The following is an 18,709-nucleotide window of genomic DNA, read 5'->3' on the forward strand; positions in this document are numbered from 1 at the left end:
CCCATCCCATTCTCCTGCTGGTAATAGCTCATCTTAAGTGATCACTCTCCTTACAATGCACATTTTTTCATGGTCTGTGTGTATACATAAAATCTCATCACTGTACTTTCCACTTTATGCATCCGATGAAGTGAGCTGTAGCTCACGGAAGCTTATGCTCAAATAAATTGGTTAGTCTCTAAGGTGCCACAAGTACTCCTTTTCCATTTGCAACAAGTAATTTCTGAAAGGGATTTTAACCTCTTCCGTTTGTGAGTGTCTGTGAGCAGATGGCGTATGCCATGATGCCTGCAAAAACTTGACAATGTTTAGGCTGCTAATGTGCAGAAAGCACTGCCTGCCATGCTGACAAATATTGTCTCATTGTTTACTTGTACTCCCCTGTCTGTCCCTATATCTGTTGTCTCTTGACATATAAAGATTATAAACCCCTTGTGGCAGGAACCAGCTTTTTGTTCTGTTTCTACGGCTCCTTGCACAATAGGGTCCTGGTCTATGATTAGTGTCCTGAGGCACCAGGGGAATGCAAATAATAAATAACTCCTCTGATAAAATCGTTATCCGAAATGTATTCAATTAAAATAGTTCAGAATTATTTACTCTATGGCTAGGTCATGAATATTTGAATTATGCGGTGTCTTTCTGAAAGTCCCAGGTCCTGATGTCAGGTGATTACATGAAACTGTCAATTTGCTTTTTCTTTTCTTCTTTTTTTAACCAAACTTTCTAGCCCTTGGGGTTGTGGCGCAAACTTCAAAAGATGACTCTTCAAAGGGTTAAAAACCAGAGGGCGAATAAAACTAACCCAGCGTGTTTCGTTTTACTCTCCTGACTTCGCAGGCTCTGGGGCTCATTGTTTTTGGGTGCTCGGTGCCAGCGATCGGAGCGATTCGGGAGATGATTGGTCCTGCTTTGAGCAGGGGGTTGGACAAGATGATCTCCTGAGGTCCCTTCCAACCCTGATATTCTATGATGGCACTATGATGGGAGCTGGCAAGTGAACGGGGGAGGAGGCCTCTGGCCCAGGGAGCATATTTCAAGAGGAAGGGCCATTTTCTCCCCTGATTGACACCGCCCTCTAATCCAGGCGCTGTAGGCCTTGGGAACCCAGTTAACGGGTCCTCCAGGAACCTGGCAAAGAGTCCCGCGGCACCCTATAGACTAACAGACGTCTTGGAGCCGGGGCTTTGGAGGGTGAAAGCCCCGCTTCACCGGGGGCATGCAGGCAGCCAGGGCTTTGGGACAGAGAGCTTAAACCAGGGCAGGTCTTTGCGGAATAAAGTCTGCCAGCCCTGGAAGGCGCTTCTCAGGAATCTTTAATTCCCGGAGACTTCAGGCCAGTCCGGGGTGGGGGGGAGCAGACCTAGGGCCATCGGCTGGACGGGAACTGAAACTAGCTCCCTTGAGGTGCAAGGCTGGGGGGGGCGGGGTGCTGTGCGCCCGGGGGGGGGTGTCTTGGCCAGGGAGGGGAGTCCCGGGGGCTACAGGGGGCGGATCCCGGCCGCGCGGGATTCACGTTGGGCCGCAGGACACCACACACACACACCCCCCCTCCTCTGGCGGGGGCAGGCTGCTGGCCAATAGGCGACGGCGTGGCCTGCACAGCTCTGCTCCGATTGGTGCAGGCCGGTGTCACTCGCCGGGGAAGGCGGGTCGCTGAGCGTGTGGAGCGGCCGGGCTTTTGTTGGTGACCTTCGGAGGACGGGAGCGGTGGGGAGGCGCCGCCTGAGCCCCGAGCAGTAAGGGGGGGCGAGGAAGGGGGTGGGGGACAGGGCGGGGGCCGGTGGTGGGGTTGGGGGACAGGGCGGGGGCCGGCGGGGGGGGGGGGGGGAGTGAAGGGGGCGGGGGCAGGGCGGGGCGGGGGCCGGTGGTGGGGTGGAGGGAGTGAGGGGGGCGGGGGTGAGGTGGGGGCCGGCGGTGGGGTGGGGGGGGGAGTGAAGGGGGCGGGGGCCGGTGGTGGGGTGGGGGGAAGGAAGGGGTCGGGGGCGGGGGAAGGAAGGCGGTGGGGGCGGGGGCCGGTGGTGGGGTGGAGGGAGTGAAGGGGTCGGGGGTGAGGTGGGGGCCGGCGGTGGGGTGGGGGGAAGGAAGGGGGCGGGGCGGGGGAAGGAAGGGGTTGGGGGCGGTGGGGTCGGGGGCCAGCGGTGGGGTGGGGGGAAGGAAGGGGTCGGGGGCTGGTGGTGGGGCGGGGGAAGGAAGGGGTTGGGGGACAGGGCGGGGGCCGGTGGGGGGAGTGAGGGGGTCGGGGGTGAGGTGGGGGCCGGCGGTGGGGTGGGGGGAAGGAAGGGGGCGGGGGCGGAGGGAGTGAAGGGGGCGGGGGCTGGCGGTGGGGTGGGGGGAGTCAAGGGGGCGGGGGGCAGGTGGGGGGAATTAAGGGGTTGGGGGGCCAGCTGTGGCAGGGTAGGAGTGTGCAAGACTTTATGCATGGTGGTGGAGGGTATGGCAGGAGCCGCTGTGCAAAGTTGGGGAGGTGGATGTTTTCCATGGCTGTGGTTTCTGTAGAAACCTGCCCAGCTTTCACGGTGATGGTGAGCACTTTCCTTTCCCCTAGCTGGAGAGATAAGGAGTGCACCCTACAACAGCTGGAAGAAGGCCTCCCTGGACTCAGGGTTGCATCTCCTACCCCCAGCTTTTGTTGGGGCCACAGGGTTAATTTCCCAAAGAAGCCTCTGAGAATTGTTGCTGAAGTTAAGGGAAGTGGAAGTTACAGACTCAGCCCAGCTTAAAGGAAATGACCCCTTGCCTGGACTTTGCTCCACTTAAAGTAAACTTAAACATGTCTCTTTAGAAACCCATAGAGAGGACAGTGCACAGAGAGTTTGCAGATCATGGGGCCCATTCGTGGTTTCTGGGCACTCGTGCTCTAGCACTGAGTCTGGCAATAAACCCTCTAACCAACTGATGTGTAGCCAAAGTAGTGTGGAAAGAGTGTCAGGGTAGGTGTTGGAGAGGGTCAGATGTCCAGTGTACGTGGGTGGGGGGAAAAGGGGGGCCAGATGTTTGTCACTCTGACCCCTATGTGAGATCCAGGACTGTGCCGTGTGTGTGCACACAGGAATGGCTGGCCGGAGTCAGGAGCAGAGTCTGAGGGAAGAGCTGACCTGTGCCATCTGCTGTGAGCTTTTCAGTGACCCTGTCATGCTGGATTGCATGCACCATTTCTGCAGAGCATGCATCCAAGGCTACTGGGGCAGGTGCCCCCGTGTGGCTTCCTGCCCCCAGTGTCGAAGGGAGTTCTCCAGCCGCACCTTTCGCCCCCACTATCTGGTGTCGGGGGTTGTGGAGAAGGTGCGGAAGTGCAGCTCAGAGGACCACAAGAGAAAAATGCAGGTGAGTGGCTGTTGGCATGCCTATTTAGAAGGCATCAGTCATGCCTCAGCACAGCATAGAGCCGATATCTGACGTGTCTCTTACCCACCCACTTCTCTGAGGCTGGTTCATTCAACCATGAAACCACATACGCATCCTTCACCTGGGCAGAGCATGATGAAGACACTCTCTGCTTCTCTTACTGACTCATTCCCTATTCCTCTTTCTAGCGCCTGGCGAGTTGCAGTCTGTAGTTTAGCTTTTGTGCTGTTGCTTCTCTTGCATTGCTCACTTGTTGCTGCCTTGTGACATTGATCACACATTGTTATTGTTTGTAACATGTAGGGACCCCATCCAAGATTAGGGATCCATTATGCTAGGTGCTGTACAAACAAGTGATAAGAGACTCCTTGCCCCAGAGAGTTCAAAACAAACAAATGTTAAACCCCATGCAAACTTATATCTCCAGCTCTTATGTATCCTGAGTCTGGAGTTTCCCCAACCCACTGGATTCACATGTGTGTAAAAAATCAATTTAGCTCGTGAATATATACCTCAGGTTGGTTGGTTGGTTGATTGATTGTTCTTGCCTTATGTCTTTGTAGTCTTTGATTTAAACAGCTGCTACTTGCCCTTCTAGAGTCAGTGCCATACATGTAGGCTGCTCCACTATAAATCCATGGTATGCCCACATCTTGAATACTGTATGCAAATATGGTCCCCCCATCTCAAAAAAGGTATATTGGAACTGGAAAAGGTTCAGAAAAGGGCAATACAAATGATTAGGGGTATGGAATGGTGTCCATATCAGGAGAGAGTAATAAGACTGGGACTTTTCATCTTGGAAAAGAGACAACTAAGGGGGGGAGATGATAGAGGGCTATAAAATCATGACTGGTGTAGAGAAAGTAAACAAGGAAGTGTTATTTACTCCTTTTCGTAACACAAGAACTAGGGGTCACCAAATGAAATGAATAGGCAGCAGGTTTAAAACAAAAGGAAGTATTTTTTCATATAATGCACAGTCAACCTGTGGAACTCCACACCATCCTCTGGCAAGAAGGCCAAGACTGTAACAGGGTTCAAAAAAGATCTGGATAAGTTCATGGAGGATAGGTCCATCAATGGCTATTAGCCAGGATGGGCAGGGATGATGTCCCTAGCCTCTGTTTGCCAGAAGCTGGGAATGGGCGACAGGGGACGGATCACGTGATGATTACCTGTTGTGCTCATTCCCTCTGAGGCACCTGACATTGGCCACTGTTGGAAGACCGGATGCTGAGCGAGATGGACCTTTGGTCTGACCCAGTCTAGCCATTCTTATGTTATGTAAAACAGCAGAGTAGTGAAATGGTCTCCTTTAATTTTTCCTTCTTAGAAACATCTTGAAAATGCGCTGCGAGCTCACCAGAGAGAGATGGAGAACTTTGTGCGAATGAAGCACACGGCGGAGGAGGATATTTGCAGTCTGACGGTAATGCCAGTTCTCCCAGCTACGCTTGTGTAGGCTCCATGGCAATGCCATTCACTTGGATAAGGGAAGACTGGGAGGTTACTGGTAGAAGCACTGCACACCCAAGAGCCCCCTGTAATAATGTACTGGCCCTATGCTTCACACTGCTGCTACTACAAGCTTGCCTGCAGGGTGAGTAAGGGTCAGGCAGGATATAATCAGAGCTCTTCTACCTGGAGAAAAGAATAAAAATAGATTATTATCAAAAGCTGAGTTATCTGGGGCCTTGAACAGCCTGACCAATAAGCAGGCTCACAGCAGATACCTACCGTCACTGACGTCTTATGCCAAGTATCGTTGTTAGACTATGGGCAAAAGATTAAAACCAGCAAAGTAAAAATACTGCGGAGACAGCAAAAAACAGCTCTCCAGTCAAGGTAACACTTGATCTGCTGAGATGCTTTTGCAGGAGGGAAGATGAATAACTGTAATTGAAGCAAGTAAAGAGATAGCCATAGGGTAATTACAGACGAGTGTACAAAGCCAGCTAAAGGCTCCTGAACCTTAGTAAAATACGTCAGAGCTTTTCCTCACCAGTGCTACGTTTTGAGCCAAAGGATCTGTCAGATTTCCCTAAGCCATGTGATAGTTTAATTTGGGGCATACCTTTATAGTTGCGTATAAATAGCTCATTGGGTAACAATCAGCAGTGTCTGTGTGTCTAGCTCTTGTGGCTTTAGTCAAGATTGCTGATATATATAAAAAATTTATACAAATCATAATGGAGTGAGAGGCAAAGTTCTGCTGTGAATAGAAACTGGCTAAGTCAGACTGCAAAGGAGTAGGAACAAATGATCAATCTGTGCCATGGTGAAAGATTAGCAGTGCGGGTGCCCGAAGAGTCCAGGCTAGGACCAGTGCTGTTTCATAGGTTAGCGGTTTGGAAAAGGGGGTGAGCAGTGAGGTAGCAAAGCCTGTGGTTGACATAAAATTATGTAAATCAGAGGAGATGAAAGAGCTTCAAAGGAACGTAGACAACCTATGTGAACAAGCCACATGATGGCAGATGATATTCAGTGTTGACAAATGCAAGGTAGCCATAATTGCACAATGGAAGCAATAATTTGAGTTCTGAATTAGCTGTAATCACTCAGGAAAAAGCTGCAAGGTTCATTATGGACCTCTCAGTGAAAGCCACCATTCAGTCTGCTGCAGCAGACAAACCAAATAATGGGGGCGAGAATAATACTGACTATTGTGATGCTGTTATAAATCAACAGTGTGTTCTCATGTGGAATATTTCCTTCAGTTCTGGTTACCTCATCTGAAAACAGATATAGCAGAACTAGAGGGGCAGGGGAGTTCAGAGACCAGCAAGGAAAACAGTTAGGGGCCAGGAGAGACTGAAAATGTAGATTTCAGAGTAGCAGCTGTGTTAGTCTGTATTGTGGCACCTTAGACTAACCAATTTATTTGAGCATAAGCTTTCGTGAGCTACAGCTCACTTCACTTAGTCTTTAAGGTGCCACAAGTACTCCTTTTCTTTTTGAAAACATAGAGTTGTTTAAATGAGATGAGGGATAGCGAGAGATGCATACCAAATGCTACAGAGAAGGTAAATTGAGTGCATCCATTTACCCCTTCTCATAAAACAAGAATAGGTGCATTTTTGGTGAAGCTCAAAGGTAGTATGTTTAAAACTGACAAAAAGCAATGTCTTACCTGACACATAATTAACCTGTAGAATTAATTACTCAGAGATGGCGCGCACATCTGTCTGAGTTAACGTTTCAAATGCAGAAGCTCAGAGCCCCACTGCAGCTCAGGACCTCCGGCTAGGAATAAAATTTTCAAAGGTTCCAAAGTGACTTATGAGACCAACTCACATTTTCCAAGTTTATTTTTGAGACTTAGGCCCTCTTGAAAATGTTAACCTAGGTCTAGAATTTACGACCTGTAAGTTGATTAATAGGCAGCAGGTTTAAAACAAACAAAAGGATGTATTTTTTCACACAATGCACAGTCAGCCTGTGGAACTCCTTGCCAGAGGATGTTGTGAAGGCCAAGACTAGAACTTATCCAGATCTTTTTTGAACCCTGTTAAAGGAGGATAGGTCCATCAATGGCTATTAGCCAGGATGAGCAGGTATGGTGTCCCTATTCTCTGTTTGCCAGAAGCTGGGAATGGGTGATGTGATGGATCACTTGACGATTACCTGTTCTGTTCATTCCCTCTGGGGCACCTGGCACTGGCCACTGTTGGAAGACAGGATACTGGGCTAGATGGACCTTTGGTCTGATCCAGTATGGCTGGTCTTATGTTCTTATTATTCCCAGATTGTTGTCAAAGCAATTCAGACAAGGTAATTGAGTTCAAAGAGGTAATTTGAAAAGCTTAGTTCAGTGACTTTACTTCTGAGAACCTTAGTGGCATCCAAGTGGTCCCAAAGCAGGGTTCCAGTGGTGCCTCTAGCAGTGAGGGCTGGAGGAAGGCTTCCCTTCTATCCCCTCTCTGGCTATATTACACTGATTTCTCTAATTAAATACTTTTGCAAAGGCAGCTGGGTTTTGCCCCTCCCTCTGCCACCCACTGCTCATTTTGAGTCTTAATCCAAAGAGCCACTCAGTGTAGAATAAGGCCTGCTCTGCACCTAAAATGTAGGTTGACCTAGCAACATTGCTCTGGGATGTGAAAAATTTTGCACCCTGTGCAGCCTAGTTAGGTCAACATAACTCCTACTGTAGAAGCATCTCGGTCAATGGAATAATTTTTCTGTTGACCTAGCTACCGCCTCTCGAGGGGTGCATTAGATCAACAGAAAATAACCTTCCATCAAATGTCTACGCTACAATGATGCAGCTGCAGCTATGCCACTGTTACACTTGCAGTGTAGACATAGCCTAAATGTCAGCCTGCAGCAAAGCTGTGCGTCCTGCAAGCTAAAGTCAGTTGGTACAGAAAACAAATGCTTATTGGTGGTGCTTTAACAGTGTAATAAATTCCTTTGGAGAAAATAATCTCCTTGTGAAAAGTTCTGTAAAGGCAGGGCGGGGGTGGCACTCAGAATACCATCCTTATGGAACCCACTTACCATTTAGGCTTCAGGCCTACTCTGACTGGACACATTCACTTTAATGCACCTTATCCTTCGTGGCCCCATGTGTTGATTTCACAGGAGAGTCTTCAGTTTTGGTCGAGCTCTTCTGCATCCCAAAATGTAAATATAACCATCTCTGGTGGTCTGAGCAAGTCACTGGCTGGCCATTGTGGATTAGACCTCTGCCACAGAGCTGGCAAAACGATCAGCAGTGGCCTAGTTGCTGGTGTGCCATGACCACAGCTTATCACACTGGCCATAATTGTCTCATTGTTACCTAGTACCTGTTTGTATCCACCTGCTACATTTCATCATATGCTTGCATAGTAAGTGTGATAGGTTGCCCCCCACTTTAAGGTGCCACCTGATGTACTGGGATACCACTGAGCCCGCCTGTTCCGCCAGCCTGGGCCCCTTTATCCTGTTTTACTCAGTCAGGCTCTTAACCCTCCTCTAGCTCATATGCAGGCAGGGCTACAACCAGCTGCAGAAAGACACACACAGTGAGGTCAGTTCTGGAAAGACTCAGCTTAAGGGACTTGTCCCAGAACTCAGGTGCCCACCTCCCTTGGAGTGCATACCCTAAGATATATTGTCTTGTGCTGTGTAGACAGATCTGCACAGCACAAGCTCATAAAAATTCACCCTCTCCCTCAGTGTGAAGAGAGAGATGCACAGCTTCTTGCCCCCACCCCTCAAATTATGAATTTCACAAACTGGGTTATGTTATAAACAAGAAATAAGTTTTAACTACGAAAGACAGATTTTAAGTAATTTATAAGGGATAGCAAACAGAACCAAGCAGATTACTGAACAAATAAAACAAAACACGCATACTAAGCTTAAGATCTTAGAGACTGGTTTCAAGAAGTAATTTCTCACCCGAAATGTTGTTTTAGGTAAATTGCAGAGTTTCTGTAGCTTAGAGTCCCAGTTATTTCTTCTTACAGTCTGGACCCCCGTCTCAGTGTGGACTCACCCCTGCCTTTCCCTTCAGGTTAGTTCCTTTGTCCCTCCAGGTACTTTCAGCAGTCTTTCTTCTTGGGTAGGCAACGGAGGAGAGTCTAGATTAACCCCCTCCCCAGCCTTAAAAAGAATTTATCTAAGGCAGGAAACCTTTTTTTGATCCCCATCCCCCCTACAGAGGAAAAGTACCAGCAGTGTCCAAGGTGGTATTTTGTATCCGGTGACAGGACCACCAGACCTGGTAGCGTCTCAGCTGCCTCTCAGGAAGGAGCGGGATTAGTATCTTCACAGTCTTACTGGTTCTTCGTAATGGCCCATCAAGGCTGTGATGGCCAGTTGCCTGGTGGGTGTCTCCCAAATACACAGCCAGTTGTGATTGTTACATAGTCAATATTCCTAACTTTAGATACAGAAATGATGCATGCATACAGATTGGATAATCACATTCAGTAAATCATAACCTTTCCAGTGATACCTTACAAGACCCATCTTGCATAAAATATATCTTAAGCCATATTCATATCATAACCGTATTCCTGTGAAGAATATGGGATATAACATCACAGTGAGTACTTTAGGGCAGGGACTGTGTTTGCTACTGTGTGATGGCGGTATACAGTTCTGTGACCGGGGCGCCTCTAGGCATTAACATTATGAATACAGAGATGTAAATAAAATAGTGTGGTACAGACTAACTGAAACAGGATTTATCTCTTTTCATTGTGGTTTTAGTCTTGTTATTGGGAATGACTAAAAGTAGCAGTTGCTGGACCAAACAATCCATCTAAAAAGCAGGCGCATCCCTGATCCACTCTGTCTAAGCAGGTGAAATTAGTCCCTTTGCTAATGCCTTTGGATGCTGTTGCACTTTCACTGATCATCAAAGCCCACCCCCAAATTGCCCAGAAGTGTATAATGGCCACAAAGAGAACTTGGACTCATGCGACCATTTCAATCAGTAGCTGGTGTGTTACTGTTACCATAGAACCATGTTCTAAACATTGTACGTATAGGTAGCAAGCCTCAGCTGTGTGAGCAGAAGCTGTATGTCAGTGGGATCACACCAGTATGATGCTCAGAAGTGGTTTTAATTAAATCCGGAGTGGCAGACTTAGAGGAAAAAAATAATTCAAAAAGGAATTGACATTAGCCTTCCAGACTATTCACTGTGTATGTGCATGCATATATATAAACTAGTTGTGTATCTGCTTAAAAGTACCCCAGTCATTGCTCCCCTGTGGATCTAAAGCCCTTCATTTTTATTTTTATCTCACTTCCTCTGCCCCGTAGTTTTGGAGATTTCTGAAACCCTATAGGAAATGGACCTGCAGCCCTTTTCACTGTGTCTTTTATGGCATTTACCTCTACTCAGAAAGCCTCTGGGGAGCTGAACTCTAAGATTCGGGCAGAATTTGAGCGACTTCATCAAATCCTGGAGGAAAAGGAGAGAGTTGTGTTGATGGAGCTGGCCAAAGAGGAGGAGCAGTTGTTGTTGAGGCTGCGTGGGGACATCATGCAACTGGAGGAGGGGATCTCAGAGCTGGGAAAGAACATTGAGCACATACAGGAAATCCTGAACAAGACGGGAGACTCATTACTGCTGGAGGTGAGATTACTCAGCCAGCTCTTAACGCATTGAGGCTTGGGGAGGAGGACAAAGGATGTTAGCAGGATGTTGATACATGGTGGGGAGAGCTCAAAATCTGAATTGGGAAGTTGGAAAGCAGCAGAAGAAATTGTATTGTTCCGTAGGACTGCCTGGGACTCTAGGCTTACACATCTGAAAGGGAAGCAGCAAGGCAAGCAGCAAGATCTACAGTCCAAAATTGAGATCCACAGATCCTGGGTGGTCTAGAGCAGTGCTACTCAAAGTGGTGGTCCCCGGACCGGTGCCATCAGCTGTCGGTCTGCGCGCACATTGGGGGAAAATATTGCCAGTCCCCCACATCAGATAGCTTGAGAAGCACGGTCTAGAGCTCCTGCTGTGGTCCCTACAAAGCTGTCTGGTCAAGAGGTGACCTCCTCCCTCTCTTTCCATCTGCTAAATGACATCATAGAAACATTAAAATACATTTGAATTCTTCCAAATTAATTTTCTGTGTAAGCAGTTGCAGAGGTTGCCACAAGGATGTTTTGTGATTGTGAATGGGAGGGGAGGAGGTGGTTCATGAGACAAGTTCTCTATTAAGATGTGGTCTGTACTGGGGAGACATGTAGGGGACTCTGGGGCTGGGCGAAAGGAGCAGCACTGAGCAGCGTTGCTGAGCTGGATCTGCCAAGGCTCATGTTCTAAGAAATCATCGTCCGTCACTGCTCTTGGCAACTGTGAATAGCTGGCACCCAAGGTGAGTGAGTGAGTGAGCAAGCTGCTGCTGGGAAAGTGTGCTTCAATGGCACTCCCTTCCCTAGCACTGATGGGCTGCAGAGAAAGCATTAACGGGGCCATGAAAGCAAAGCTGGAGCACCCAGGCAACTCGCCCCTCTCTGATTGTGGGGTCAAAAGCACACTTACATTCCCTGTCTGTATGGGCTGACATGCCCCCCACCTCTCCCCATTGTGAATGGCAAGATCTCCAAGTTAGTAGATGGAAGGGGAAAGGGGAAATCCTTGGCAGTGTTGTCTTTGCAGAAGCTCAGGTTGAGAACAGACTAGCAAGGTGCAGGAGAGGGTGAGAAGAGGTTGACTCCTGTACTGGGAGAGGGGTGAGGAGCCCCAGATAATGAAGGCAGGCTCTGGTGACTTCAGGTAGGTAAAGGTACACTTAATTTATTTAATAATAAAGCACATGCCTTTACCTGCCTCAAATTCCCAGAGCCAGCTGTATCCATTAGAGCCCATCTCTGTAATCATGTAACCTTTCTTCCCATCTCAATTATAGAAAAAATCCTCTGAGCGGAAGGAAATGAGTCCCAAACTGTAAGAGGCAAATGAAAGCCTACAGGAGAAGGGGAGAGAGAGAGACTGTTAATGAGCGAGTGAAACCTCTCTGGAGACTGACTCTTTATTAGACACACAGCTGCAATTTTGTGTCTCCCTCCCACTCTTCTGGATCTAATTCTCAGTCCCTTGGACTGAGGCATCTTACATGTGTTCAGAGTCGTCGTCCTCATCCCCATGCCCTCTAAAACAACCTTGGTTTATTTACACAATGTCCATCCCCTGTTGGGGTCCAGTTGGACTGGTGTGTTTATCTTCTCTGTGTTTGAATGTGGTGGCAGGGAAAAGGGGAGTTAATTTGTTTGTGCAGCTGTATGAATTAAGTACGGTGATTGTTAATTTTCTCTGCCTTTCATTGCAGGTGGAGAGCGTGGCTATCAGGTATGTGTCTGGAATTAAACAAGCTGTTTCCCTTTTCATGAGGCTTTTATCTCCCTTCCTTGGCTGGGGACAGTGGGAAGAGAGGTGTTATCTTTTTAGTTTTTAAAGCATGGCTAATTGTCTCGCAGACCATTGGCATGGAGCCAGACCAGGGGAGAAGGATCCATCCCCCCAATGAGCATCAGATGCTCTCATGTAGAAGGGCTGGGCTCCTGGGACTAGAATCAATGGAAGCGTGGGCTATAGTGGAAGTGGGAAAATGGAGTCACAGGTACCAGTTTGGCTGCGTACAATGAGCATGAATTACACATCAGGGAAAAGTGGAGAACTGTTACGTCAAATAACAGGGTGTACAAGCTAAACCGGAGGGCCGTGTGTGATGAATATGGAAATGTTGGTAATATTTGTATTTTTATGCACACCCCTGTTGTCTCTGTGTTTTATGCTGCTATACACTGACTGCAAAGGAAAGGGATGAGGTGTTGGACTCCAGTAGCCACTTGGCTAGAGACCAGAGTCATTAACAAACTGAATAGAGGCTACATGTGTGAATGGAGAATCCAGAACAGACAATGGAAACTCTAGTGGACGAGACATTCACACCCAGTGACCAAAAGCCAAGAGGAAGGACGATTCCCTCCCACTTTCTGCAAAGAAGCAGAGCAAAGGCCCCCAAGCTGGAGAACAAGGGGAAAGGTGTCAGGTGGCTGTGTGAAAAGCTGAGATACCGGAAACACAGCGGCTCTCACCCGGGACAGAGACCAAGGGGCAGAGACAGAGCACATGGCTTATGGGAGCCCTGGCACTGGCCAGTCTGAATACTGGCTTAACCTTTGCTTCCCTGTGCTGATCCAAGTACTTTCAGATTCTGGAGGTCAGGAGTCGAATAAATTGTTACCTTGTTTTGAAAAGGCTGCCAGGTGTCACCGCAAATACTCACTAAGAGCATTGCGCCCTGAAGGGGTAAAGGACAGGCCTCCCACAGGAGTCTGGCTTGACGGGACTTGGTGCAGGAAGCCGTAGAGAGGGATCGCTGGTGCCTGAAGACCCAGTGTCAGAGTCATGGAGGCCACGAAGCTGTCCCTGTGGCACTCTAAAGGGATCACTCCCAAGGGACTTGGGTACAGGCTGGGACATAGCTGGCCCTGTGAATCCGTGACATCCTGTTTAGTTGTTTTTACTGTTCTCTCTGCCCCCTTGGGACCAGCCTTTCAGTGCTTGGCATAGCTCAGAGGAGAGGGGGCAGGTGCAAAATTGAACTTGAGCCACCTTGGCTGCTCTCAGATCCTGGGGGTCTCTAGGCTCACTTCCAAGGCACAACTGAGAGCAACCTTAGGGTAGGTCTGAAATTATGCCAGCTGCCACTGGCCCCAAAGGGGCATTTGTGCCCCTTTCCCCACGCGCTGCACTGTGTGTTGGGGGAAGGGGAAGGAGCTGCTGCAGCAGGAGGCTGCTTTGGCAGTGCAAAGCAGCCAGAATCAGCCTGAGTGGGGCTGAGAGCATGGTCGGTGGTGTGTAGGTCGTGCTCATTTTGCATACCTGCTGAATGGTGAACCAGTGCATGTTGCTCTGCTTTACCAGCCACAACACCATGCCCATCTCTGCTGAATTTGGCCCAAGGCTTCTGGGGGGCTTGCACCTTCCTTCTCCAGGGCATTTCAGCCAGTAGGGGAGCAGGGAGATAGGACAGCAGACTGTCTCAGCTCGGAGGTTTTACTCTGTATCTACTAATCACTCTGCCCTTGGAGTGACTTCCTGTTTGATCTCCTTGGCAGGATGTAACCACCCCCCGACCTTTTGGCGTGTACCCTGCCCCGCTAAGTCCACTGGCTCTGGTCCCTGGCCTCCCACAAAGGCCTCGTTCCTAAAACACCCCCAGTCAAAGTCCTCTTTTACTAATGGCTTTGTAAAAACAGCTGGCTCCTTGTCTGGACCCTGCCTTACTCCTGCCCCTTCTTGCTTGCCCAGGCCCCCAGTGCACGTGGAGGCACAACCTGCCCTGGACATAGAGCACCACAGAGAGCGGTACAGCGGCCCCCTGCAATACATCTTCTGGAGACAAATGCTACAGTCAATCCACCCTGGTGAGTGTGACGCAATGCAGGGTCCTCGGGGGTGGAAATGTCCAGATAGGGAGGTGGGCAGAGGAGGAGTGCCTAGGGAGGGGAAGTCGCCTGGACTGAAAAACATTGAGCAAAGCCCTGACAAATTCTAACTCTGTTATAGCTCCCACCCCGCTGACATTTGACCCCGAATCAGCCCACCCTAACCTCATCTTCTCCAAAGACCTGACTGCAGTGACGGAGAGCGACAGGCGCCAACCTGTCTGCACCAGCCCCAAGCGTTTCCAGCAGTGTGTGAACGTGCTGGGCTCTGAGTCCTTTGACAGCGGGAGCCACTACTGGGAGGTCTGGGTAGGCAGCAAGACCAAGTGGGACCTGGGGGTGGCAGCAGAGTCCGTGGACCGGGCAGCCAAGGTCAAGCTGTGCCCTGAGAGTGGCTATTGGGCACTTCGTCTGAGGAACGGGACGGAGTATTGGGCCACAGCCACCCCATGGGTGCGCCTTGCCCCGAGGAGCTGTCTCCGGAAGGTGGGGGTCCTTCTGGACTGCAAGGAGGGGAAGGTGGCGTTCTACGACGCTGAAGACATGACCCACCTCTTCACTTTCCACCAGGCTGCTGCACGCAGGTTTTGCCCCTTCTTCAGCACTTGCTTCAGCGACGGCAAGCTGAATGTGGAGCCCATGAGAATCTGCCACCTGACTCTGTAAGGGTGATGCAGGGGGTGCAGGCAGTCTCCCAGGAAGCCATGCACATACCAGAGAGACAACATGTGGCCCTGGGAGCTGGTGTTATTTTCTGGTTTGGCTGTAGTTGCTACTGCTTGGACTCTCCCTGGAATAGAAATCGCCTTCTAGAACAGCTCAGTTGGCTCCGCCCTGCCCTAGTGCCTGGTCATTTACGGTTGGAGTGAATGCAGCAAAGGTGTGTGGACTTCGGTCAGCCTAACCTGTAAATCCCAAGGCTCTAGGGCAGAGTCAGGGAGAGACTCCATTTGTGGCTTATGCTGGAGGGAGAGAGGAAGTGACTGAATCTTAGGTCCCAGTATTTTGTCTTTTGTTCCCTGCCTTGGCACAGGGGTGAAGGGGTCGTGGACTCTCAGCTCAGCTTAAGCCACAGTCTGTTGTGCGCTGAGGTTTCCCCAGCCTTCCTCCCATCAAAAAGATGGTGCATCTTGCTGCTGTGTCGCAGCCAGTGACACTGATCAATAGACAGCTTCCTCTCCGCCGCCACTTTGGTAGATACTGTGAGAAGATTCAAAGGAAACTGAGCAACCTACATGAATAATCAAGAATTGCACAATGGCAGCGATGATTTGGATTCTGTATTGGTTGTAATCACTCAGGAAAAGGCCAGGAGGCTCATTAGGGACTACTCAAACAGCTGTCTTCAAAGGGCTCCTGCCTTTCTGGGACTAGAACAAGCAGGTAGGAGTCAGGTGGTAAGTTCTAGGGAGCTCCTGGTCAGTGGGGAGGCGCCTGTTGCATGGTGGGGATTGTATCTTCGTGACACAATGGACAGCGCTGGCTGTGAGTGGAACAAGCATGGGGGCAGGGGATGGATCTTCAATGACTTACTGAGATTGTGCTGCTCTTACTCTATGAATTTGATCTGTGACGTGGACACTGCTTATCCTAGTAGCAAGCATTTCGGTGCCAGCTTGTTGGGGTGTTACAAGCCCTGAGGAGCCACTGGAGAGGAAGGACAGCTGTAGCCTCACTGACCTTCTCTGCTCCCCTCTACTTTCTCTGCACAAATGGTGTGGCCTTTAACAGCCATGCACTTCTGCCACTGGAGACAAAGTGGGGGGCTCAGTCCTCCCTTTTCTGCCTGTGAGCAGAGGACTGTGCCGCCCAGTGCTGGGAGCGTGACAGGGCAGAGTCTCGGGGGCTCTCTAGAGAGCAGGGTTGAGAGCCTGGAACCTTCCGAATGCGAAACTGTTGGGAGGAAGAGGGCAATTCAGGGGCCAAGGGGTGTCTGCTATTATTACACGTCGAACTTTCCTTCCCATGTCGTCAGTCTGGGCGGCTTGTGTTTGGCTCTCGGATTATTTGACGCGATAGCCGTTGTCTTTCCCTGCAGCCCTAGTGGAGAGAGAGGAGTTGAGCTGATGTGGAAGCACCTCTTGCCAACATTGCCGCTCTGAGTGGTTGCCTCCCCCTCTCACGCTTCCTGGCAAAAGTCAGGTCTTCTCCAGTGCTGCTCCAGAGCCTATTGGGGGAGGCAGGGTTCTGATCTGTTTAGATTGTAAGCTCTTTGGAGCAGTCTTTTTGTTCCATGTGTGCAGCACCCTCAGCTTTCACTGAAGTCAGTAAGAGGTGAGACCGCGGCAGCTCCCAGGAGGCACTCGGCGCCTTGCAGGATTGAGCTCTATGGCTGCTGGCGGAGAGGTTTGTTTAGGGGTTTAGGGAAACGGAGCTGCCCTACTGCTGCAGTGTAGGTGCTAGAAGTCAGGTACATTGGCAGAGAGATGGGGGAAGAGGGAGAGCTAGGGCTTGAGGAGCAGGAGCACTGAAGATCAGACTTGGGATACATTGGCACAGATGGAGGAGGTAGCGGGGGTGCTGGTGGTGAAGGCTGGCATGCATTGGCAGAGCTGCATGAGAACTTCCATGGTGCTGGCTTGTGCTGTGCCATGTGGTCAGCTCTTCAGTGCTGTGATCTTAAAATTCATGTAATCTTAAAATCTTCCGCTACGCAATCCTCGGCAGGAATGTCTTCATTCTGCAGCCAGCACTTCTGATCCCCAGCCTGTGCTGCCCTCTCACATCAGTGCTTGAGCAGTTGGTAAACTGGCCTTTCATCTAGTGTTGATGCTTGAAGAATTTCTTAATCCCAGCTGTGGAATTTCCTTCACTTGAAGTTTGTTTCTTCCGAGGATACGAGGGAGGGGTTCCTGCTGCTGCTCCCTGCATGGGAACCGGGGGGGCCAGCAGAGGGCACTCTCCACTAAGTGAATGTAATGAACAGCTCCATGCTGACAGGCTGTTATAGCTGCAGGTGATTTATATACTGTACTCTTCGCTGCTGTGCTGCTATTAAAGCTTTTTAAAAAGACAGCTGCATGCTGCCTTAGTCTTCCTGTCTCCACTCCAGCAATAGCGCCTCACCTGGCTGCAGCAGACAACCTGCCCTGTCTCTTTGTAGTTCTGTCGCTAGCTTGTTCCCCTGTCATCTGGGCTGGATGTGGATCATGGGTGCTGGGAAAGAAGGGAGGATGGTCTTGAAGAAAAGGCTTGGAGGGGGAATCTGAGGCCCCTGTCACCAGTGTGTCCTTTGGGTTAGGGAAGAACCCATCCCAACACTCCCTACCCACAAGATGACAATGCAGTGAGAGGATGCTGGGCAATGTGGTTTCATTTTCGCTGGCAGGGACTCTTATGCTGCCTTTATTTTAAGAAAATTCCTTCCCCACGACCTACCCTTACCCATGCCCCAGACGTGGAGATCTGAAACCCTTGTCAGCTGCTGTCACTCTTCGTAGCCTTGGTGGGCACTTTCCTCTCGTTTCCAAGCAACTTGCCAAAAGAAGATGCAACAGTGACTAGGCTCCAGTCAGTGGGTGGAGGGGAGTGAGGTATTTTCCATCAGAACTATACTGGTGGAACTTAATCTAAAACCATTGAAATCTGGATTCTTCATGGCCTGCCTCCTTCCGCCCTGCTCCCTTTTAGGGTACATGTATGTTATGGCTGTGCTAGCCTAGTCCCATAGTGCAGAGGCAGCCTACACAGACAAAAGGGGTTTTTCCATCTGTGTAGGAACACCACCTCCCTGAAGGGCAGTAGCTGTGTTCACAGAAGCTTTCTTCCAACAACACAGCTGCATCTACAGTGAGTTTAGGGCAGCATACCGACATTGGTGTGGGGTATGATTTTTTCATATCTCTTTTTTGACATAACTTTGTCAACCTAACTTAAGTGTAGACCAAGCCTTAGACAATACAGCTTTACTTTGTGTCCATCTTCTGTCCCAGCTCTATCGCTAAACACACTATGGTGTTACATAATAAACAATGGTACAGGGAGAGAGACAGGATCAGCACTGGCCTTACCATAGAGTTCATCAGGCATCCTTGTCTTTCACCCCATATGCCAAGCAGCCCCTGCTTGATTGAGATCATCCTTTCTACACACTGCTCTACGGCTGCCAAGATCTTTTAGTTCCTAGTTCTACGGGCTTTAGAGTACTTGAATTTCATGCAGTTCTGGGGGAACCCTGGTCGTCTCCCTCTAGAGCCTAGTTTCAAATCCCATCTCCAGTCAGACATGAGAACAAACTGGGTTTGCATTTCTGCCTGTGATGGGGTGTTCACCCCCATGCCAGTCTGACAGGCCACCCCTGAGGGATAATGAGGCTTGATAAGCAGTCCTTAATTGAGGATGGAACCCAGCTGAGCAGGAGCAGGTGGGGCTGGTATGAGGCCAGGAAGATAGGACAGAAAAGGACTGCAGTGCAGAAGATTGTAGTCACTCTCTGAGCTTAGCAAGGCAAAGGAGGAAACCC

The 18,709-nt window shown here is 49.8% G+C and overlaps 1 protein-coding gene across 3 annotated transcripts; it reads left to right on the plus strand.

Moving 5' to 3' along the window:
• Nucleotides 1-1,625: 1,625 nt before the first annotated feature.
• Nucleotides 1,626-17,262, plus strand: LOC311525689 (zinc-binding protein A33-like). Of its 3 annotated transcripts, none has more exons than XM_084637995.1 (7): nt 1,626-1,739; nt 3,053-3,327; nt 4,685-4,780; nt 10,196-10,429; nt 12,123-12,142; nt 14,111-14,226; nt 14,369-17,262. In XM_084637995.1, exons 2-7 carry the CDS (start codon nt 3,055-3,057, stop codon nt 14,911-14,913), a joined length of 1,284 nt encoding a protein of 427 aa, XP_084494121.1. In that variant the 5' UTR covers nt 1,626-1,739; nt 3,053-3,054; the 3' UTR covers nt 14,914-17,262. The 3 variants fall into 3 exon arrangements, with proteins under 3 accessions (XP_084494121.1, XP_084494123.1, XP_084494122.1); XM_084637996.1 differs by lacking the exon at nt 1,626-1,739 and adding an exon at nt 2,391-2,525; XM_084637997.1 differs by lacking the exon at nt 4,685-4,780.
• The last annotated feature ends 1,447 nt before the right edge of the window (nt 17,263-18,709 follow it).

The sequence above is a fragment of the Lepidochelys olivacea genome, assembly GCF_965140295.1.
Source record: "Lepidochelys olivacea isolate rLepOli2 genome assembly, chromosome: 8".
Classification (NCBI taxonomy): domain Eukaryota; kingdom Metazoa; phylum Chordata; order Testudines; family Cheloniidae; genus Lepidochelys; species Lepidochelys olivacea.